The 16,377-nt window shown below is 52.5% G+C and overlaps 1 protein-coding gene across 2 annotated transcripts in view; it reads left to right on the top strand.

Annotated features, from left to right (window-relative positions):
• Positions 1-1,465: 1,465 nt before the first annotated feature.
• Positions 1,466-16,377, top strand: part of SLC24A4 (solute carrier family 24 member 4) — a 180,485-nt gene continuing 165,573 nt past the window's right edge. For both annotated transcript variants that reach the window (XM_059182464.1, XM_059182463.1), the window contains exons 1-2: positions 1,466-2,291; positions 4,187-4,297. In XM_059182464.1, coding sequence (XP_059038447.1) covers positions 2,162-2,291; positions 4,187-4,297 — 241 coding nt within the window. In that variant the 5' untranslated portion in view covers positions 1,466-2,161. The remainder of the gene's footprint in view (positions 2,292-4,186; positions 4,298-16,377) is intronic.

Genomic DNA, 16,377 nt, shown 5'->3' with positions numbered 1-16,377 from the left:
GTTCATGCCTTCACTATCTTTGTAGGCACTGAAATGGGCTGCTGAAAAAATAATTAGTGCAATTTCTCCCTTTCCTGGCCCTCTAGGTACCTCTTACTTGTGTGCTACTACACTAGACTAACACGCACACAGTTATCCCTGCTTAGACCAAGATGAATCATGCCGATGGTGGCCAGCTCGAGGCACCGAGGTACTGGGACAGGCTCAAAAGGGCCACACTTCTCACACTGGAACGTGCACACAAATCTGCAGGAGGTCTTGTGAAAAAATGCACATTCTGACTCAGTAGGTCTGGGCTGGAACCTCAGAGCCTGCGTTTCTTGCAAATTCCCAGGCACCACTCATGCCCTGATGGGCCACATATTGAGTAGTGAGGGAATAACTCACATTCTGCAGAACAGTGACTTTTAGAACTGATCTATTAAATAGAGGTTTAGTGGAGGGCCTGGCTCTCCTTTGATTTAAGGTTCCTTGAAAGCAAGGACTGGATCTTACCTTTTTTTTTTTTTTTTTTTTTTTTGCTTGTTTTGTTTTGTTCTCTGGATGGCACTTGGCACGAGTCCCTGCTCACGGTGGGTGTGTATTTATTTAATTAAACAGATCTGGCCTTATTCCAAAAAGGATTTTCGGTGGACTTAACCCCTAGCAGATCCTAACTAGGTGCGTGCTGAATTGGCCTGGGAGGGGAAGGCAGTCCTAGGGTGCAGTCACAGATAGTCTGGGCTGAGGCCCCTCCTTGCACCTGGATTCCTCTCCAGCTGCTCCTCTTCTGTAATTCTCCCTCCTGCCCCATTTTAAAAGCAGTTTACATCAGAGAGTCGATCAGAGAGACAAGGAGGAAAAACCAAACAAAGCCAAAACAAATCAGAGTGCCCTGCGAAGCAGTAAGGCTTCAGAACACCGAAAGCTCAACTCTGGGCGACGGGGCCGCGGAACTCTGGGGTTTCTCCCTCTGCCAGATCTGGAGCGTTTCGCATTTCGGCGTTGCGCCCCAACCGCCGGCTCCCCCGCCCCACCCGCCCCGAGAGCCCTGCAGGAGCGGGTCCCGGCGGGCGCGGGCGCCTGTTGGCTTGGTACAAGCCTGTTTGTTAGCTCTGCTCGAGCAATTAATCTTCTAGTGCATCGCCCGCCCCGGGTGGAGGGGAGGCGGGGCGGGGGGTGCTCGGGTCGCCTCGGGGGTCGTGGGGAGCCCGTACAGGAGCGGCCGCGCGACAGAGACCCTTGTTCCGAGAGTCCCTGCGTTGCCAGAACCCGTTCCTCGCTGCAGCGGCCTCGGAGGGAAGAGAAGGAATTGTTTGGCTCCATAGGGGAGGGAGGAGGGCGATTATATTGGTCAGTAGTTGAGCCTCACGGGGGGAAGGGAGGAGCGCACGGGCGAGTGCGCCCTCGGGGAGGAGTACACGTGCTGAGGAGGGGGGTGAGAGGCGGGCGAGAGGGGAGGAAAAGGGAGGCGAGAGCAGCGGGCGGGAGGCGCCACGGCCTCGCAGACGCAGGCGCCGGCAGCCGGAGAGAAAGTTCCCGGGGAGAGCTCGCCCCCGGGAGGGCTGACGTCGAGGCCCTTGGAGCCGCGAGGGTCGCAGGTCCCGTGGGGGCCAGCCTGCCTTCTCCCCGCGCGCGCCGGGCCGCCCGGGCTTGGGTCGCCGGGAAGCAGGGGAGCGGTGCTGTTGGGCGGCCGCCGCCAAACTTGGAGGGGGAGAATGCAGCGAGTGGGAGCGGTGGCTCGGGGCGTGGGGGCGCACTGAGTGCTCCCCGCGGGCGCCCCCGGAAACTGCTGCCAGGGCTGCGGACGGACGAGCGCGCAGAGGCTGAGCGGGCAGGTAGCGGCTCCGGCGCCGGGACTGCGCCAGCCCTCCGAGCCAGGGCCGCCAGCGCCGCCAGCGCCACCGTGCCGGCGTTGCCTCCTCACCCCGGAGCCATGGTGCGCGGAGCGCGCGCATCGCGCGCGGGACTCTGAGCTCCGGCTGTGCCGTACGCCCCCACGTCCCTTCCCCGGGCCTTTCCCTGCCGACCTTGCCCGCGGGCCATGAAGCTTTGGCCGGGAGCCTCTCGCCTCTGAGCGTCGCGTCGCCCGCTCCAGTCCCAGCGCCCCTCCGCCGCAGCTAGCACTCCGGCCGCCGAAGCTCCCCATCCTCTCCCAGGGACAGCGCCCAGGCGCTCCAGGATGGCCCTCCGCGGGGCGCTCCGGCCGCGCAAAGTTCGCAGGAGGCGAGAGATGCTGCCGCAGCAAGTTGGCTTCGTGTGCGCGGTGCTGGCCCTGGTGTGCTGTGCGTCCGGCCTCCTTGGCAGCTTGGGTAGGTGTCAGTGAGGGCCCGCCCCGGGAGTTGAGGGGCTTGGGCTGGGAAGCCGCCGGGTAGCTCCGAGATGTCTCCCCTTCCTTCCCCGTCAGACTGGTCCCAAGGGTTCATCCAGCCAGGTCCCCTCCCCAGCGGGCAGGTAGAGCGCACCCGGGAGGGACGACATCGACGCTTTGAGCTGTGGCGCTCGTTTCCCTGAGCTGCGCGCGGCCCCTGGGGGCTCAGGACGCGGCTGCAGGTCTGTGTTACCAAGATGAAAGCCTGAACATCGGGCCCCTCCATGCCAGAGTTCTGTCCCCAGAGTGTGTGGGGGAACGGGCGGCGCAGAGGCGGGGTGCAGGTGTGAATTCTCGTAGCCTGGGTCGGATCGAACTGAGTGGTCCGCTTTCCAATTTTGCGGAGTCGAGACTTGGTGCGCCGCGTTTCTAGAAAACCCAGATACCGAGGCTGGGAACTGGTCTCAGTCTTCCCCTCGCCCCTGCTAAAGCAGTGTCCTGGGTGTCCGGATGCATCCTCTCCAAACCCTAAAAACGCCCGGGGGGCAGACCCCTCGGGAGGTTGCTGCCAGGTTTCAGCATCGCTGAACTGCTCTTAATCTCCAATGTAGGAGAGCTCTGGTGTCTGGAACCACAATTCACACTCCTTCATCCAAGACCCAGGGATTTGGGAGTCCCTTAGGATATGCAGATTTGAGATGGAGAAAGAAAGAAACTTAGGGGAAAAATCTGTTTGGGGGTGGAGTGGGGGATGTGAGCCCATGTAGAATGTGCAGAAAACCTTCACTTGGCTAACACTCCCATTTTTAGCTGGACACTGTGGACCTTTTACTTCTTCACATTTAAAAAAATGAAAGAAATCCAGGCGACTTAGCAATCTGGACATGGAGATAAAGCAGGGGGTGACTTTCTGAGCATTTAGGGACAATCTGAAGATTTTTTTTGTGTGTGTTGTTAAAATCAGGTGGAACTTGATTCAACTCTTAAAAATAAAACTAACTGCATTTTAAGACCCCAACTTGTGATTTGAGGCTAGAAGGTCAAAGCATGGCTCTTTACAACAGAAACCCAGAAAGGTTATTTGAACATCTTAACCTGGAGCTTTGCAACTGGGCAAGCCAGGGTATTTTTTCCCCTCAGTTACACACCAGAAATAACAAAATACTTAGAGGCTCTTCAGTGTCAGCATTACAGAAGAGGTATTATTACCCAGCAGAAGCTGTGTGCACATCAAGAGGGGTAAATGAATACTGTGAAGCTCTTAAAGGGAGACTCGTTCGTATTGGCTGGATCAGGAGTTATTAGGAGTTGAACTGTGTGCGGTCATTGGCATCCACATCTCTGCTCTCCCTCGTTCCTCTGTGGCCCTTGGACCAGTAGAATTAGCATTGTCTGGGAGCATGTGAGGACGGAATCCCAGGCCCCAGCCCAGACCTACTGAAACAGAATCTGCGTTTTGACAAGGTCCCCAGGTGATTTCTGTGCACATTCAAGGGTGAGAAGCTCTATCCGCTTTCTCCAACTATTCGCTGAGCTGATAGCCTTCTATATGCAGTGCCCCTGGGGGCAGGGGCATCAGAGCATGTTTACTGGTCAAGAACTTCATGGTGACTTATCTAAACCCTTGTTGCACCTGTGAGGGGCTGAGCGCACTTGGCCAAGGTCATGGGCTGATGCATCTGGGACTAGAAACAATGGACCAGATCGAGGAAATCAATCACTGTGTGTGAAGCAGGTGACACTGTGCTTCCAATCGTTGCATCGCTCCCAACAGGTGGCTCTGAATCGTCACACAGGGCTGTTGCTGGGGTAGCCAGATACAGAAGTGTAAGGTCATTAGGAGAATGCAGGCACTGTATGGCCCTAATGGTATTTGTGACTTATTTCCCAATACAGGGCATAAAACAGCTTCTGCTAGCCAACGGGTTCTACCAGACACATGGAGAAGTAGAAAGCTGATGGCACCTGTGAATGGGACTCAGACAGCAAAGAATTGCACAGATCCTGGTAAGAAATCGATCCCCCCTACTCCTTGCCTCAAGGCATTTGGCCTAGAGATGCTGTGTCTGTGGACATTACAGCCAGAGCTGAGAAAGGTGGTTTGATGAACCTGACTGGGGAAGGATAGCTGTAAGGCGTAGACCGGTAACTCACAGGCATTAATCAGTTGTGCTGCTAAGCAACTCAAGTACTTTCTTTACCCAGCAACGGAAAAGGTCACATTGGTGAGTTTTAAAATTTCATCTTTTTGTTCTCACAATGCTCCTTAAGGCTCCATCTTTCCTCCTGCTGTCTTGATTTTGCTCGCCTGGGTGTCTGTTTTCTTTCCCTGTTGGTCACGGTCTCCATCTGATGGAACTTGAGGGACAGTAAGCCCAGCTGCTCCCACAGATGGCCCTTTGGGATGACCCACCTACCAGGGTCACAACAGGTCAGGGTACCTGCAGGAGTAGGATGCTGGGGAGTTCGAGGGTCCTCTCTCTGCCATGGGAGTTCCCAGGATGGATTCTGCTTGCCATGGGAGGCGACCTTGCTCTTCCCCTTCAGAATTCGCTAAAGGATTGGAGGCTGTAGGGACCCAGAGATGACCTCTTATCTGTAGAAGATTCTCAGGAGTGTGTCAGGGAGCGGCGAGGCAAATGGAAGCTGCCCAGGCCTTAGGGCAGTCCTAGGCTGGAGCTCTGATCCCAGCACCTGGAGGTCTTTGTGGGAAGGATCCAGTGGGAGGAAGCATTCAGAAGCCCCCTGAGAACTTTGAGGTTTTACTGTAGATGGGTACCACTTGGCTCTTCTAATGCATTGCCTAGCAAGTCACAGCATCTTTCTGGGTCTGTTTTCCCACCTGTGGAATGGGCAGAATAGTACTTCCTCTTCTGGGGTTTTTGGGGGATGTCTGCTAAGGCCCTGTATGGGGCTGGGTGTGAATGGGTTTGGAAACCCCAGTTTCGATGGCCTTCTTCACTTGTGTTCATAGGCGGGTCTTCTCAGCATTCTGTAGGTCAGAAGACCTCCAGGGGAAGACATGAGCTGCTCAAAGTCATTGTCTTGTAAGTGGTGAAGCACTGGAACCAGAGCCTGTGTGATTAAATGGTTGGTTCTGCAGGCGTAAGGAGGACAGGGCTCTCTCTCAAAGCTTGTCTACCACACCATCAATTCCCCCTGCCCTCAGGATGCCTTCTGAGAAGGCCTTGTGGGACATGGAGGGTAGGTGAGTCCAGGCTGGCAAAGAAGCTGCCGGATTCCCTTTGAACTTGAACCATCTGTTCCCGAGAGACTCCTGGTGAGTGACCCGATAGGCAGTGTGCTCACCCGGTCCTTTAACCTCCCTCGGACACCTTTTGTTACTGGAAGTGGTGGAGGCATGGCTGGACTGATAGGGGACCTGTGCAAGGCCAGAGGCTGACATTGGGTTCCATGTCCTCCAGGGACCCCAGATGTGAGGATCAGCACCATCTGGGGTGGGGGTTCTGGGGACGCTTTGCTACCCTGGGTCAAGAATCTGGGGGTAGTGTAGCTTTGGTTTCTGGCTCACTGGTGCCCTCACCTTGGGCAGGCCCTGCCCTCCTCCTGTAACTTCTCTCACCTGTAGTCTGGCCGCATTGGCTTAGGGCCCTGTTTCTTGGGATAAATTCTTGTGTGCTCCCTTGTTGCCCCATATTGTCAGTGCATTTTCTCATCAAAAATTATCCCACTGACCATGGAGCAGTCAGTCCTATTGGGCAGAAAGACCTGGCCTTGTCCCCTTTCAGAGAGGGAAACAGAGGGAGATTTGCACTATCTTTAGCAATAGTGAACACTTAAATTATGCTTTTTTTTTTTTTTGAAGATTATTCATTAGAGAGCATGCGTGAGAGAGCATGCTCAGGGGGGAGGGGAGTGGGAGAGGGAGAAGCAGACTCCCCACTGAGCAGGGAACCAGATGAAAGGGCTCCATCCCAGGTCCTTGAGGTCATGACCTGAGCCGAAGGCAGGCCCATCACGGACTGAGCCACCTGGGTGCCCCTGGGTTAGGGTTTCTGTCAACTGTTTCGGGATAGGGCCCTGCCTATAGAAGGAACTCCCTAAAGTTGGGTCGAGTGATGGAATGAAAGTGCATTTTGAATATGAAGCACTTTTATCCTTTCAGTGTTTTTGCAAAGATGAGGCATGTGGGGCTCAGAAGTTCAGTGACTCCCCAGGACCTCTGGGCAGGCAGGTTCATCCCTGGTTCACCCGGGTCCAGCTCCCACAGCCTCCCCACTTTGTTGCACCTGCCCTAGCCTTCCTTCCCGCCCAGGCGGGGCTAAGACCCGACTCCCTTCCAACCACCTGGTCCCCGGGCCCTCTTTCCAGTTTACAAGCATGTACACAGTGCACACTTGCTGTTGTGCCTCCTGCCCTGTGGTGGGCACCTGGTGGCAGCAGCGGGTAAGGTGGGGGAGATATAAACAAGCATGAGAGACAGTCCTTGTCCTCAAGTAGCTTACAGTTCTGGAGAAGCCTAGCTCCTGATGCAGGGAAACCTCGATGAGGAAGGAGATGGCAGAGGTCCCGTAGTCAACAGCCCCCTGGGGGGCCACCTCAGGGGCTCAGAGGAGGGTGACTGGGTCTGATGCGCTCTGTGGGGTCTTGGGGTTTAGGAGAGGCAGGCCTCAATGGCAAAGATGGAAAACTTCCCCAGAGTGGGTTTAGTGAAAAGGGGAAATTTATGGGGTCAGTCACCAAACGCGTGAGACCAAAGTTAAGTGTCACGACTCAGTTTCCCTCTGTCTCTGGACTCCGAAGTCCCCCAGTGTTGGAAGGTTACCACGCTCTCCACAGCTCCAGCTTTCTGGCCTCCCAGACCTCAGAATGTGTGCCAATGGCTGAGAAGCTTCTGGAGGAATTCCAAAGTCCTGTTGGCTTGGGGCCCATGCCCGCCGCCTCTCAGCCACTTGCTGGTGCTGGGGGAGGGCTGGGTGTGGGCCGGCTGAGACCTGAGTCTCAGGTTTTACCTCTGGATGGTGCTGGCACTTGGTTCTTTCTCACTGTTCACCTAGAGAGTCCCGTCCTAGGGCTGCTGCTTCAGTAAATGTGGACCAGAGCTTCCTCCCACTTAGAGTTTCGGGCTGGGACCGAGGGTGACCCCCACTGGCTGTCCTTTTCTCTAAGGGGTCAAGGAGTTGCCCATGAAGAACTGTAGGGGGTTTCTTATGTCCTTTCAGGGTTCTGCTCTGTATCCGTCCCACCTGAGGGTCCCCGGTCCTGGTCTAGTATATGAGGTCTTCAAGGGACGTAAGAAGATGGAGCTTTAAGAATTTCCTGGGGTGGGGGGCACCTGGGTGGCTCAGTGGGTTAAGCCGCTGCCTTCGGCTCAGGTCATGATCTCGGGGTCCTGGGATCGAGTCCTGCATCGGGCTCTCTGCTTAGCAGGGAGCCTGCTTCCCTCTCTCTCTCTCTCTCTCTGCCTGCCTCTCTGCCTACTTGTGATCTCTGTCTGTCAAATAAATAAATAAAATCTTTAAAAAAAAAAAAAAAGAATTTCCTGGGGTGGGGGTGCCTGGGTGGCTCAGTGGGTTAAAGCTTCCACCTTCGGCTCAGGTCATAATCCCAGGGTCCTGGGATTGAGCCCCCCCCATTGGGCTCTCTGCTCAGCAGGGAGCCTGCCTCCTCCTCTCTCTCTGCCTGCTTCTCTGCCTACTTGTGATCTCTGTCTGTCAAATAAATAAATAAAATCTTTAAAAAAAAAAAAAAAAAGAATTTCCTGGGGTGTCAGAGCACTGCGGCCTGAAGTGCCCCCATCCCCTGCCGCAGTCAGCATTCAAGTCCATTCATGTTTCTATAAGAACATCTGGGGTGGAGACTGTGTCTTATTTTCTGTAGCCTCTGACTGTTCCTCCTCTCCTGTGAGAGGAATGGTTTCTCCTGTGGAAACCTGCAGGACACCTTGTGCTCCTCATCCCGGAAGGCTCAGTGTGGAAAATGGGCTCTCTGCTCCGTCTGGGGTCCCATCCCCAGGTCTTGCTGGTTGGTGTTCCCATCCTGTGCTCTGTGTTGTAGCTTAAGGGCCTCCCCCATCAGTTGTCCTCTGTGTTTATGGCCTGTATCGCCATCTAAAGTCACTCGCTTGTCATCTGTTCCCCTTGAAGGCTCCCTCGCTCACTGCCTAGAAGAGTGATTCCCTAACCCTGCCCACAGCTTTCAGTCAGGGAGGAGCTTCCAAAATGCCCAGACCCCAGCCCTAGAGTGGCTGATGTCATTGGTCTGGGCTGGGGCCCAGGAATCTGTATTTCTTAAGAGCTCCCAGGTGAGTCCAGATGAAGCCAGGGGTGATGCTCGCTGGGCAAGAGTCCTGCTGTCCGGGGTGGCTGGCGTCACCTGGCAGCTTGCTAGGAATGCAGAGTGTCAGGCCCACCCCAGGCCTTCTGCCTCAGAATCACCTTAAAGAGATCCCAGGGCGATGCACATGCAACCACACGCAGAGAAGCTCTGGGCTGCCAGGCTGCCTGACCCTTCGAAGGACCCCGGTAGGGATCTGGGTGTCGAACAAAGGCTAAGACTTTGTGTGACACAGAGATTTTCTTGAAAACCAGTTTGGGGGCATTTTTGAATGTAGAGAAACTTTAAAAAAAATCTCCGTTTTTGACTAGTGGGGTCTGTGGGAAAGTCATTAATTTATTGTCCCATCCCAGAGATCTAGGTCTCTAGGATTTCGATTTTTATTTCCTGGTCTGTGAGGAGCAAGCATTACAGGGCAGAAGTGGGTCTCTCCACATGAAATGCATGAAACGGTGAGAGGCTGCACCCTTGAGTCTTCAGGATATGTCTCTGCTGAGGCCACCGTAACAAAATACTGGAGACGGGGGGTCTTAAATGACAGACCTGTATTTCTCACAGTTCTGGAGACTGGGGGGCCTGGGGGGTGGTTCCGGGTTGGCAGATGTCTCCCTGCCTCATTGTGTGCTCACCGGGTAGAGAGAGCAAGAGACTCTGAGCTCTGGTTTCTCTTCCCCTTCTCACGAGGGCACGATTCCCATCATGGGGACACCCCACCCTCATGACCCCCTTCCAAACCTAATTACCTCTCCAAGGCCGCACCTCCAGGTCCCACCACCTTAGGAGAGGAAGGCTTCCACACAGGAATTTGGGGGAGACACAAACCTTCAGGAACCAAAGAGTTTCTGTGCACCTCTGGTGTTGGCCCCTAGGATGTAGGGAGGCCACCGGGGGAGGAACAGGGGAATCTGCAGGTGACAAATCACTGGAGGCTCTGAAAAATGCAGATGCTGGGGCCCAGCTCTGAGCTGTGAGATCAGAGCTGGTGGTGAGCACGTTGTGGGGCCAACTTTGGGGGCTTCTGGGAACCAAGCTGTTTCCCTGTGCCTACCCACCCCCCCAAGTTCTTCCAAGATGCTTGTCATTGGCACATCCCACAGGGCCTTCTCTGATCACCCAATGCACAGTAGCCTTCCGGTCACTGGTTCTCTCCTTCTAGCTCTTGGCAGGCACAGTTGTGCATGGTTCTAGTGTTGGTTTGCATCTCAACTAGAAGGTAAAAGGTGAGCGGTGTTTGCTTCTTAAACCAGAGTCTGCTTCACTTTCTCCTTCTAGGGCAGTGAAGGGGGCAGTGATTGCCTGAACCTCAGAGGGTTGTTAGAAATAAATGAGTCAATACCCGTGAAGCCCTTACACATGTGCTCAGACGTGAGCTCTGTTTTCACTTTTTTTTTTTCTTATCTGCTTACCCCAGACATGATACAAGGCCTCTGAATTGTAGGTGCTGGAAAACTATTTGTTACTTGAATTTTATGAGGACAAGGTAAGAAGTAAGCATCTTGCCAAACGTGGGTTTTTTTTTTTTCTCTCTTCTGGAAACAAATTTTTTGTTTTTTAATATTTTGAGGATTTGGATGTTGGAGGATGGCCCACCTTGCAGAACATGCCGCTACATGGAAAAACTGTTAGTTGTTTTGGTTTGTATTTTTCCCTCTTGACAATGAGGCATTACTTTACAGGTTGGCTGTGAAGCTGGGTGGCTATGCTTCCCCCTTCTCATGCTGCCTTTCCCCCCCACTGAATCGGTGATCTGTCCTCCACGAAGCCACATCTCTTCATTTGGGTTCTCAAGCTCCTGTGCTCCTATTTGGAAAAAGAGAGGGGAGCTTGGCCCCCTCCCCCCACCCCCCATCGATGTTGGAGGGATTTGCTTTGTCACGTTTTGTTTTCTACTTTTCACATATGCCTTTGGAAATGCCTGCTGGCCATGTGTCTGCCTTTGCCCAGACGGCTTAAACAGCAGAAATGTCGCCGCTCACGGTTCCGGAGGCTGGTAGTCTAAGGTCATGGTCCCTGCATGATCAGGTTCTGATGGGAACTCTTACTGGCCTGGGGACTCTGCCCTCATTTTGCTGTGTCCTCCTGTGGCCAGAAGGGAGGGCTCGTGAGAGTCAGCTTTCAGGGGTCCCTTCCTGTAAGGCCTCTGATCCCATTAGACCACAGCCCCATCTTCATGCCCTGGTCTAGCCCAGATGCCCTCCCAAAGACTTCATCTTCAAATAGCATTTCGGTGGGGCTTAGGACTTCAGCGTAGGCATTCAGGGAGTCCACAGAAGGAAGGCTGTGAAGAGAAGGCTTCAGGAAGAGCGGGCGCTTCAGAGTGATCTGCGGATGGAGGTGGTTCCTAGTCTTTCAGGAGAGCAGAGGAGTGGATGTGGGCGCTAGATGGAGCCTCTTCTGTGGTCAGCCTGGGTCTGATCTCCCGTCACCTTTTGTTCTGCACCAAGGCTGATGCGTGGCCACAGTGGGAGGAGAGGGGGGAGGTGGAGGCGGCGGGACGGGCCGCCGCACAGGAGTTGGCGGGGAGGCTGGGTCCAGAGGAGATGAGGTTACTGAGCAGGTGGGTGCCTCAGTGGGTCTCTGTAGGTGCCCCTGTGTGGGGAGCAGAGGTGCAGAAAGCCTGAGAAAGCAGGGGTAGGAGGAGCGGACCTAGAGCTGCGAAAAGTACATCAGGAGGTGGGTGTGGAGGGGCGGTGCTCCCAGGGACACGATGCAGTGTCTCCGAACGGGTGTCTGTTTGCTGCTTCAGCAGGCTCAGGCTCCGGAGATAAATGGCACATCGGAAGTTTTCAAGTCGTTATGTAAAAGCAAACCACAACTGGGAGAAGCGAGAATTGAACTTGCTACTGTGGGCAGCGAGCTCACTGTCTAGTTACGGTCCAGGAGTGTGTGTGTGTTGGGGGGTGGGGCAGTGCGTGGGGAGAGGAGTTTCAGCCCTAGGAGGGTGTTTTCTGGATGGGGCAACCTCCAGAATGCCAGGTGGCTTCTTGGGGAAAGTGCCACCAACCACCTTGGGATAGTGAGAGATAGGCCTGCATGAGCCCCAAGCTGGATCCCAGAGGGAGGCCAAGGAAGATGGCAGCCTGTCATCTGTGGGATCGCTCTTCGCTTTTGGGTGGCTTTGCGGGGGTGAGGGGCAGGGGTGTTCTACAGGGGAGTGCATAGCTTAGTGACCAAAGGTCTGGGTTCTAGTATTGGCTCTACCTGTAGCAGCCAGCAAGGGCTCCTCTCCCAGCAAGCACCAGCACTTTCTTGGAGAAGAGAATTCGACGTGGTGAAGGCAGGTGCGTGGGTGTGAGTCCCAACTCACCCTGCCGGCTGGCTGTGTGACCTTGGGCCTGTTATATAAGCTCTCTAAGCTGCAGGTTTTCTCTTTTGTAAATTGAGGATAGCAACAGTCCTTACCTGCCTCACCAGGCTGCTGCAGGACTGAAACCACATGATGCGTGGAGGTATTGAGTACCCAAGGTATACCTAGTACAGGAGCCCTGGCGTCGTTGCCATGGCAATCCCAAGCATACCCCATGCTGGGTGCTGGGCTAAGTGCTTTATAACAGCCCTTTAGGTGTGTGCTCTTAGTATCCTCATTTGGCAGATGAGGACAGAGACCCAGAGAGATTAAGTAATAGCCCAAGGTCACATGGGCAACAAGAAGAAATGCCAGGGGTGTGTGTGTGTGGGTGTGTGTGTGTACGTACCTTTCATTAACAGACTACATTTTGGAGCAGTGTTAGGTTTACAGAAAAATTGAGTGGAAAATACAGTTCCTACATGAATCCCTCCCGCCCCAGCTTCCCCTATCTTACATTAATATGGTACAATTATTGCAATTGATGAGCCAGTATTGATATTGTTATTAATTAACATCCATAATTTACATCAGAATTCGCTTTGTGTTGTACTCTGAATGAGTTTTGATAAATGTACAATGACCTGTGTCTACCATTACAGTATGGTTTCACTGCCCTAACTGTTCCCTGGGGAGCCTTTGAACTTGAATGGCCCGAATTATGAGCCTATGGTTATCAGTGGATGGGTGGAAAGAGACAACTTGGAGATGAGGCCTCCCATTGTAACTTCGAGTCTCTGTCTGGGTACTCTACCATCTGGGTACCCCTCTGAGAAATGGGAACTCCTGTTCATTGCAATAGCAAGCATCAGGGTGGGCCCTACTTCTTGGTCTGATTCTAATACTGATTTGTTTGCAATCAAAGCTCCCCCCGGCCTTTTATTGAGAAATAATTGATGTATATCACTGTAAAAGTTTAAGGCTTCCGCTGATCTGCATACGTTGTGAAATGACAACCGTAGTACGTTCAGCTCACACCCATCTTCTACAGATAAATGAAAAGAAAATTTTTTTGTCTTGGGATGAGCACACGTAGGATTGACTCTCTTTCCCAGCCTTCTTGTAGGTCATGCAGCAGCATTTGCTATATAGTCCTCTTGTTGTACACTCCATCTCTAGGACTCAATTCTCTAATAACTGGAAGTTTGTACCTTTTGACCACCTGTCTCTGCTAGCTGCAGCCCCCACCACCCTCCACTTCTGGTAACCACAAGTCTGGTCTCTTTTTCTGTGAGTTGGGCTGTCTCCTCCCCCCCTCCTCTAAGTGGGATCCTGTGCTATTTGAATATTTGACTTATTTCATTTAGCACTGTGCCTTCAAGGTCCATCCACGTTATCTCAAGTGGTAGGATCGCCTCCCTTTTTTGTGGCCGAATTATTTTCTGCCGGATATATTCCACATATATACCTATATGTGCGACTCTTTATCCGTCCCGCTGTGGACAGATGCCTAGGTTGTTTCCATGTCTAGGCTATCGTGAATGGGCTGCTGTGAACATGGGGGCACAGATACCTTTTCGAGTTAATGTTTTCATTTCCTGTGGATCTATTCCCAGAGTGGGATTGCTGGATCATATGGGAGTACCATGTTGAATTTTCCGAAGATTCTCTGTACTGTTTTCCACGGTGGCTGCACCAGTTGCCTGGGTCCCCTTTCTCCACACCCTTGCAGACACCTGTTACCTCTTGTCTTTTGGCTACTAGCCATTCTAACAGGTGTGAAATGGTCTCTCACTGTGGTTTTAATTTGCGTTTCCCCAGTGACTAGTGATGTTGAGCGTCTTGTCATATACTTGCTGGGCTTTCAGTTACTTTCCTTGTAGAAATGTCATGTCTATTCAGGTCCTTTGTCCATTTTTCTCATTGGATTATTTTTTTTTTACTGTTGAGTTGTATGAGTTCTTTAGGTATTTTTTTTCTTTATATATTTTTAAAATGTATTTTGGGTAGTAAACCCTTATGAGCGGTATAGTTTGCAAATATATATATATTTTTTCCATTCTGTAGATTGTCTTTTGACTTTGTTCCTGGTTTCTTTGGCTGTGCTGAAGCTGTTTAGTTTGCTGTAGTCCCTCTCCTTTGTTTGCTTTTGTTGCTTGTGCTTTAGGTGTCCTATCCAAAAATGTCATTGCCAAGACCCATGTCTAGGAGCTTTACTCCTGTGTTTCCTTGGAACTTCATGGTTTCGGGTCATACCTTTAAAGTTTTTAATCCATTTTGATTTAATTTTTTGTGAGTGGTGTAAGATTCAGGTCCAGTTTTATCTGTTTACATATGAATATCCAATTATTCCCACACTTACTGAAGTGCTTTTTTTTTAAAAGACACTCTTCCCCATCGAGTATTTTTTTGTCACAACAGTATTTTATTTATATATTAGAGCTCTGAGAGAGAGTGTGTGAGAGAGAGAATAGGGGGAGATGGAGAAGCAGATTCCTTGCTGAGCAGGAAACCTGACCATGTGGGACCCGATCCCAGGACCCTGAGATCATGCCCTGAGCCAAAGGCAGATGTTTAACCAACTGAGCTGCCCAGGCATCCCCACCCCCCGCCATTGGGTGTTCTTGGCTCCCTTGTCAAGGACTAGTCGACTGTCTAGTGTGATTTACTTCTGCACTCTTGATTCTCCTCTATTGGTCTATCTGTCTGTTTCTACGCCCAGACCATACTGTTTTGATGACTACGGCTTTACAGTTTAGCTTGAAATCGGAAAGAATGTTGCCTCCTGCTTCATCCTTCTTTCTCAGGGATTCTTTGGCTATTAAAAGTCTTTTTCCCCCCTTTATCCAAACTATTGGGGCCATCTGCTAGCAATCTCTCCTCCCTACTGAGCCATCTGCTACCCCTGACTTCCAGATTCTCCGCTCTTGACGCCACGCGGGCCTCCCGCAATCCAGAGCGCGCCCACTCGGCTTCCTCTTGAACTCTGAGAAACGTTCCTCTCTGAGCTAAAAATGGAAATCATTAAGCATTGCCATGTGTTGCCTTGGGTGGAAGAGAGACAGTCCTTCCACTCAACAGAAAAGGTTTAAAAACTTTTTTTTTTTTTAATTAAACATTGTCCACAGTTGAAGAGGACATTGGAGCATAGCATTTTACTGAAAAAAAAAAAAAAAAAAAGAGAGAGAGAGAGAGAATGTGCTGGAAGAATTTACCAAAGTTTCTGTTGAAAGGACAATGGATGTACCCCTTGGGAGAGGAACAGGAGTCCCTATGTGGCTGAGAAGCCAAGGTGCTCCCTGCTCAGTGGGTCGTCCCCACCTGCACGGGGCACACAGCCACTCTGTCTGTGGGCCTGCCGTGTCCTTTGCAGGCGCAGCAGCACAATGCAGGGCTCCAGCCCTGGGTCTCCTGGTAATCGCCTGAGGAATCCAGGCAACATGCCTTTCTGAGTATCTACACTCTCTGTACCCCGCTGGGCTCTGGAGCTGGGAAGGCCCCAGGGCCCTGTTGTCAGGGAGTGTGCAGCAGAATGGGGGAGGGGGGTCAGGCTGGGGGACTCAGATAACACAGAGCCACCTGCAGCAGTTAGGGAGGTAGGGAAGCTGGGAAAGAGTGCCCTGGTTCAGGGGCACGGAGTCCTCCCGGGAGATGACCTCTGATCCCAGCCTTGAAGGGGAGGAGGCGGCAGTGGAAGGACATTCTAAGCAGAAGGCAGGGTGTATTTGAAAAATGCTGCCTCGGAGATGGCCGCATCCTGTCTGTACCTGGAGCCGTGCTTGCTAGCAACGGCGGTGTCTTGCTCACTGGCTATCCGAGGGGAGAGCGAGAAGGAACATCTCCTAAGATCACCATGCAGAATAGTAAGTAATTAGGCTTTGGGGATTTAGCAGGAATCAGTGCTCAGGCAGGGCTAGGGCTGAATCAGATTACTTTTTTTTTTTTTTTAAAGTGGAAGGAGGGGGGCTGGGAAATATACTGGGGCCCCTGGTGAAGTTGGCAGACTGGTTCACAGTGGCCCCGCTGAGCTGCAGATAGGACAGTCACCCAGTTCCCAGGCGCCGGGCTCTGTGATGACTCAGGACAGATGGCAGTCCTACTAATGGAGATATCTGCTGGTCTTTTCCCACTAGCCTGTGAGCTGCTGGAGGGCAGGGCTGTGTCCCTGGCATTGTTGGCTCTTGGGATGAGACCGGAGTTTGGTGTCCATTCAGCTTGCAGGAAACGGTGTCTAGAGGGACAGACCCTCTCCATCTACCTGTCAAGGAGCTGTGCCCCCAAAATGTGGCTTCTGTCTCCCTGGCTGTCCCTTCTAGCCCAATGTCTTGGGACAGATCAGAACATGCAGCCAAGAGGGTTTAAGGGTTAAGAACGCGGACTCTGGAGCCAAACTGCCTGGTTTCCAGTCCTGTATGTGTCCTTCCTAGTTAGGTGACCTTGAACTAGTGACTTTGCCTTCGTGTTCTAACTTTAGGGAAGCAGCAGGCTTTGTTTTGTCCACGGA

This window comes from Mustela lutreola, chromosome 7, assembly GCF_030435805.1.
Source record: "Mustela lutreola isolate mMusLut2 chromosome 7, mMusLut2.pri, whole genome shotgun sequence".
Classification (NCBI taxonomy): domain Eukaryota; kingdom Metazoa; phylum Chordata; class Mammalia; order Carnivora; family Mustelidae; genus Mustela; species Mustela lutreola.
The sequence above is the reverse complement of the archived record's forward strand: the minus strand, read 5'-3'. Positions and strand labels throughout refer to the sequence as shown.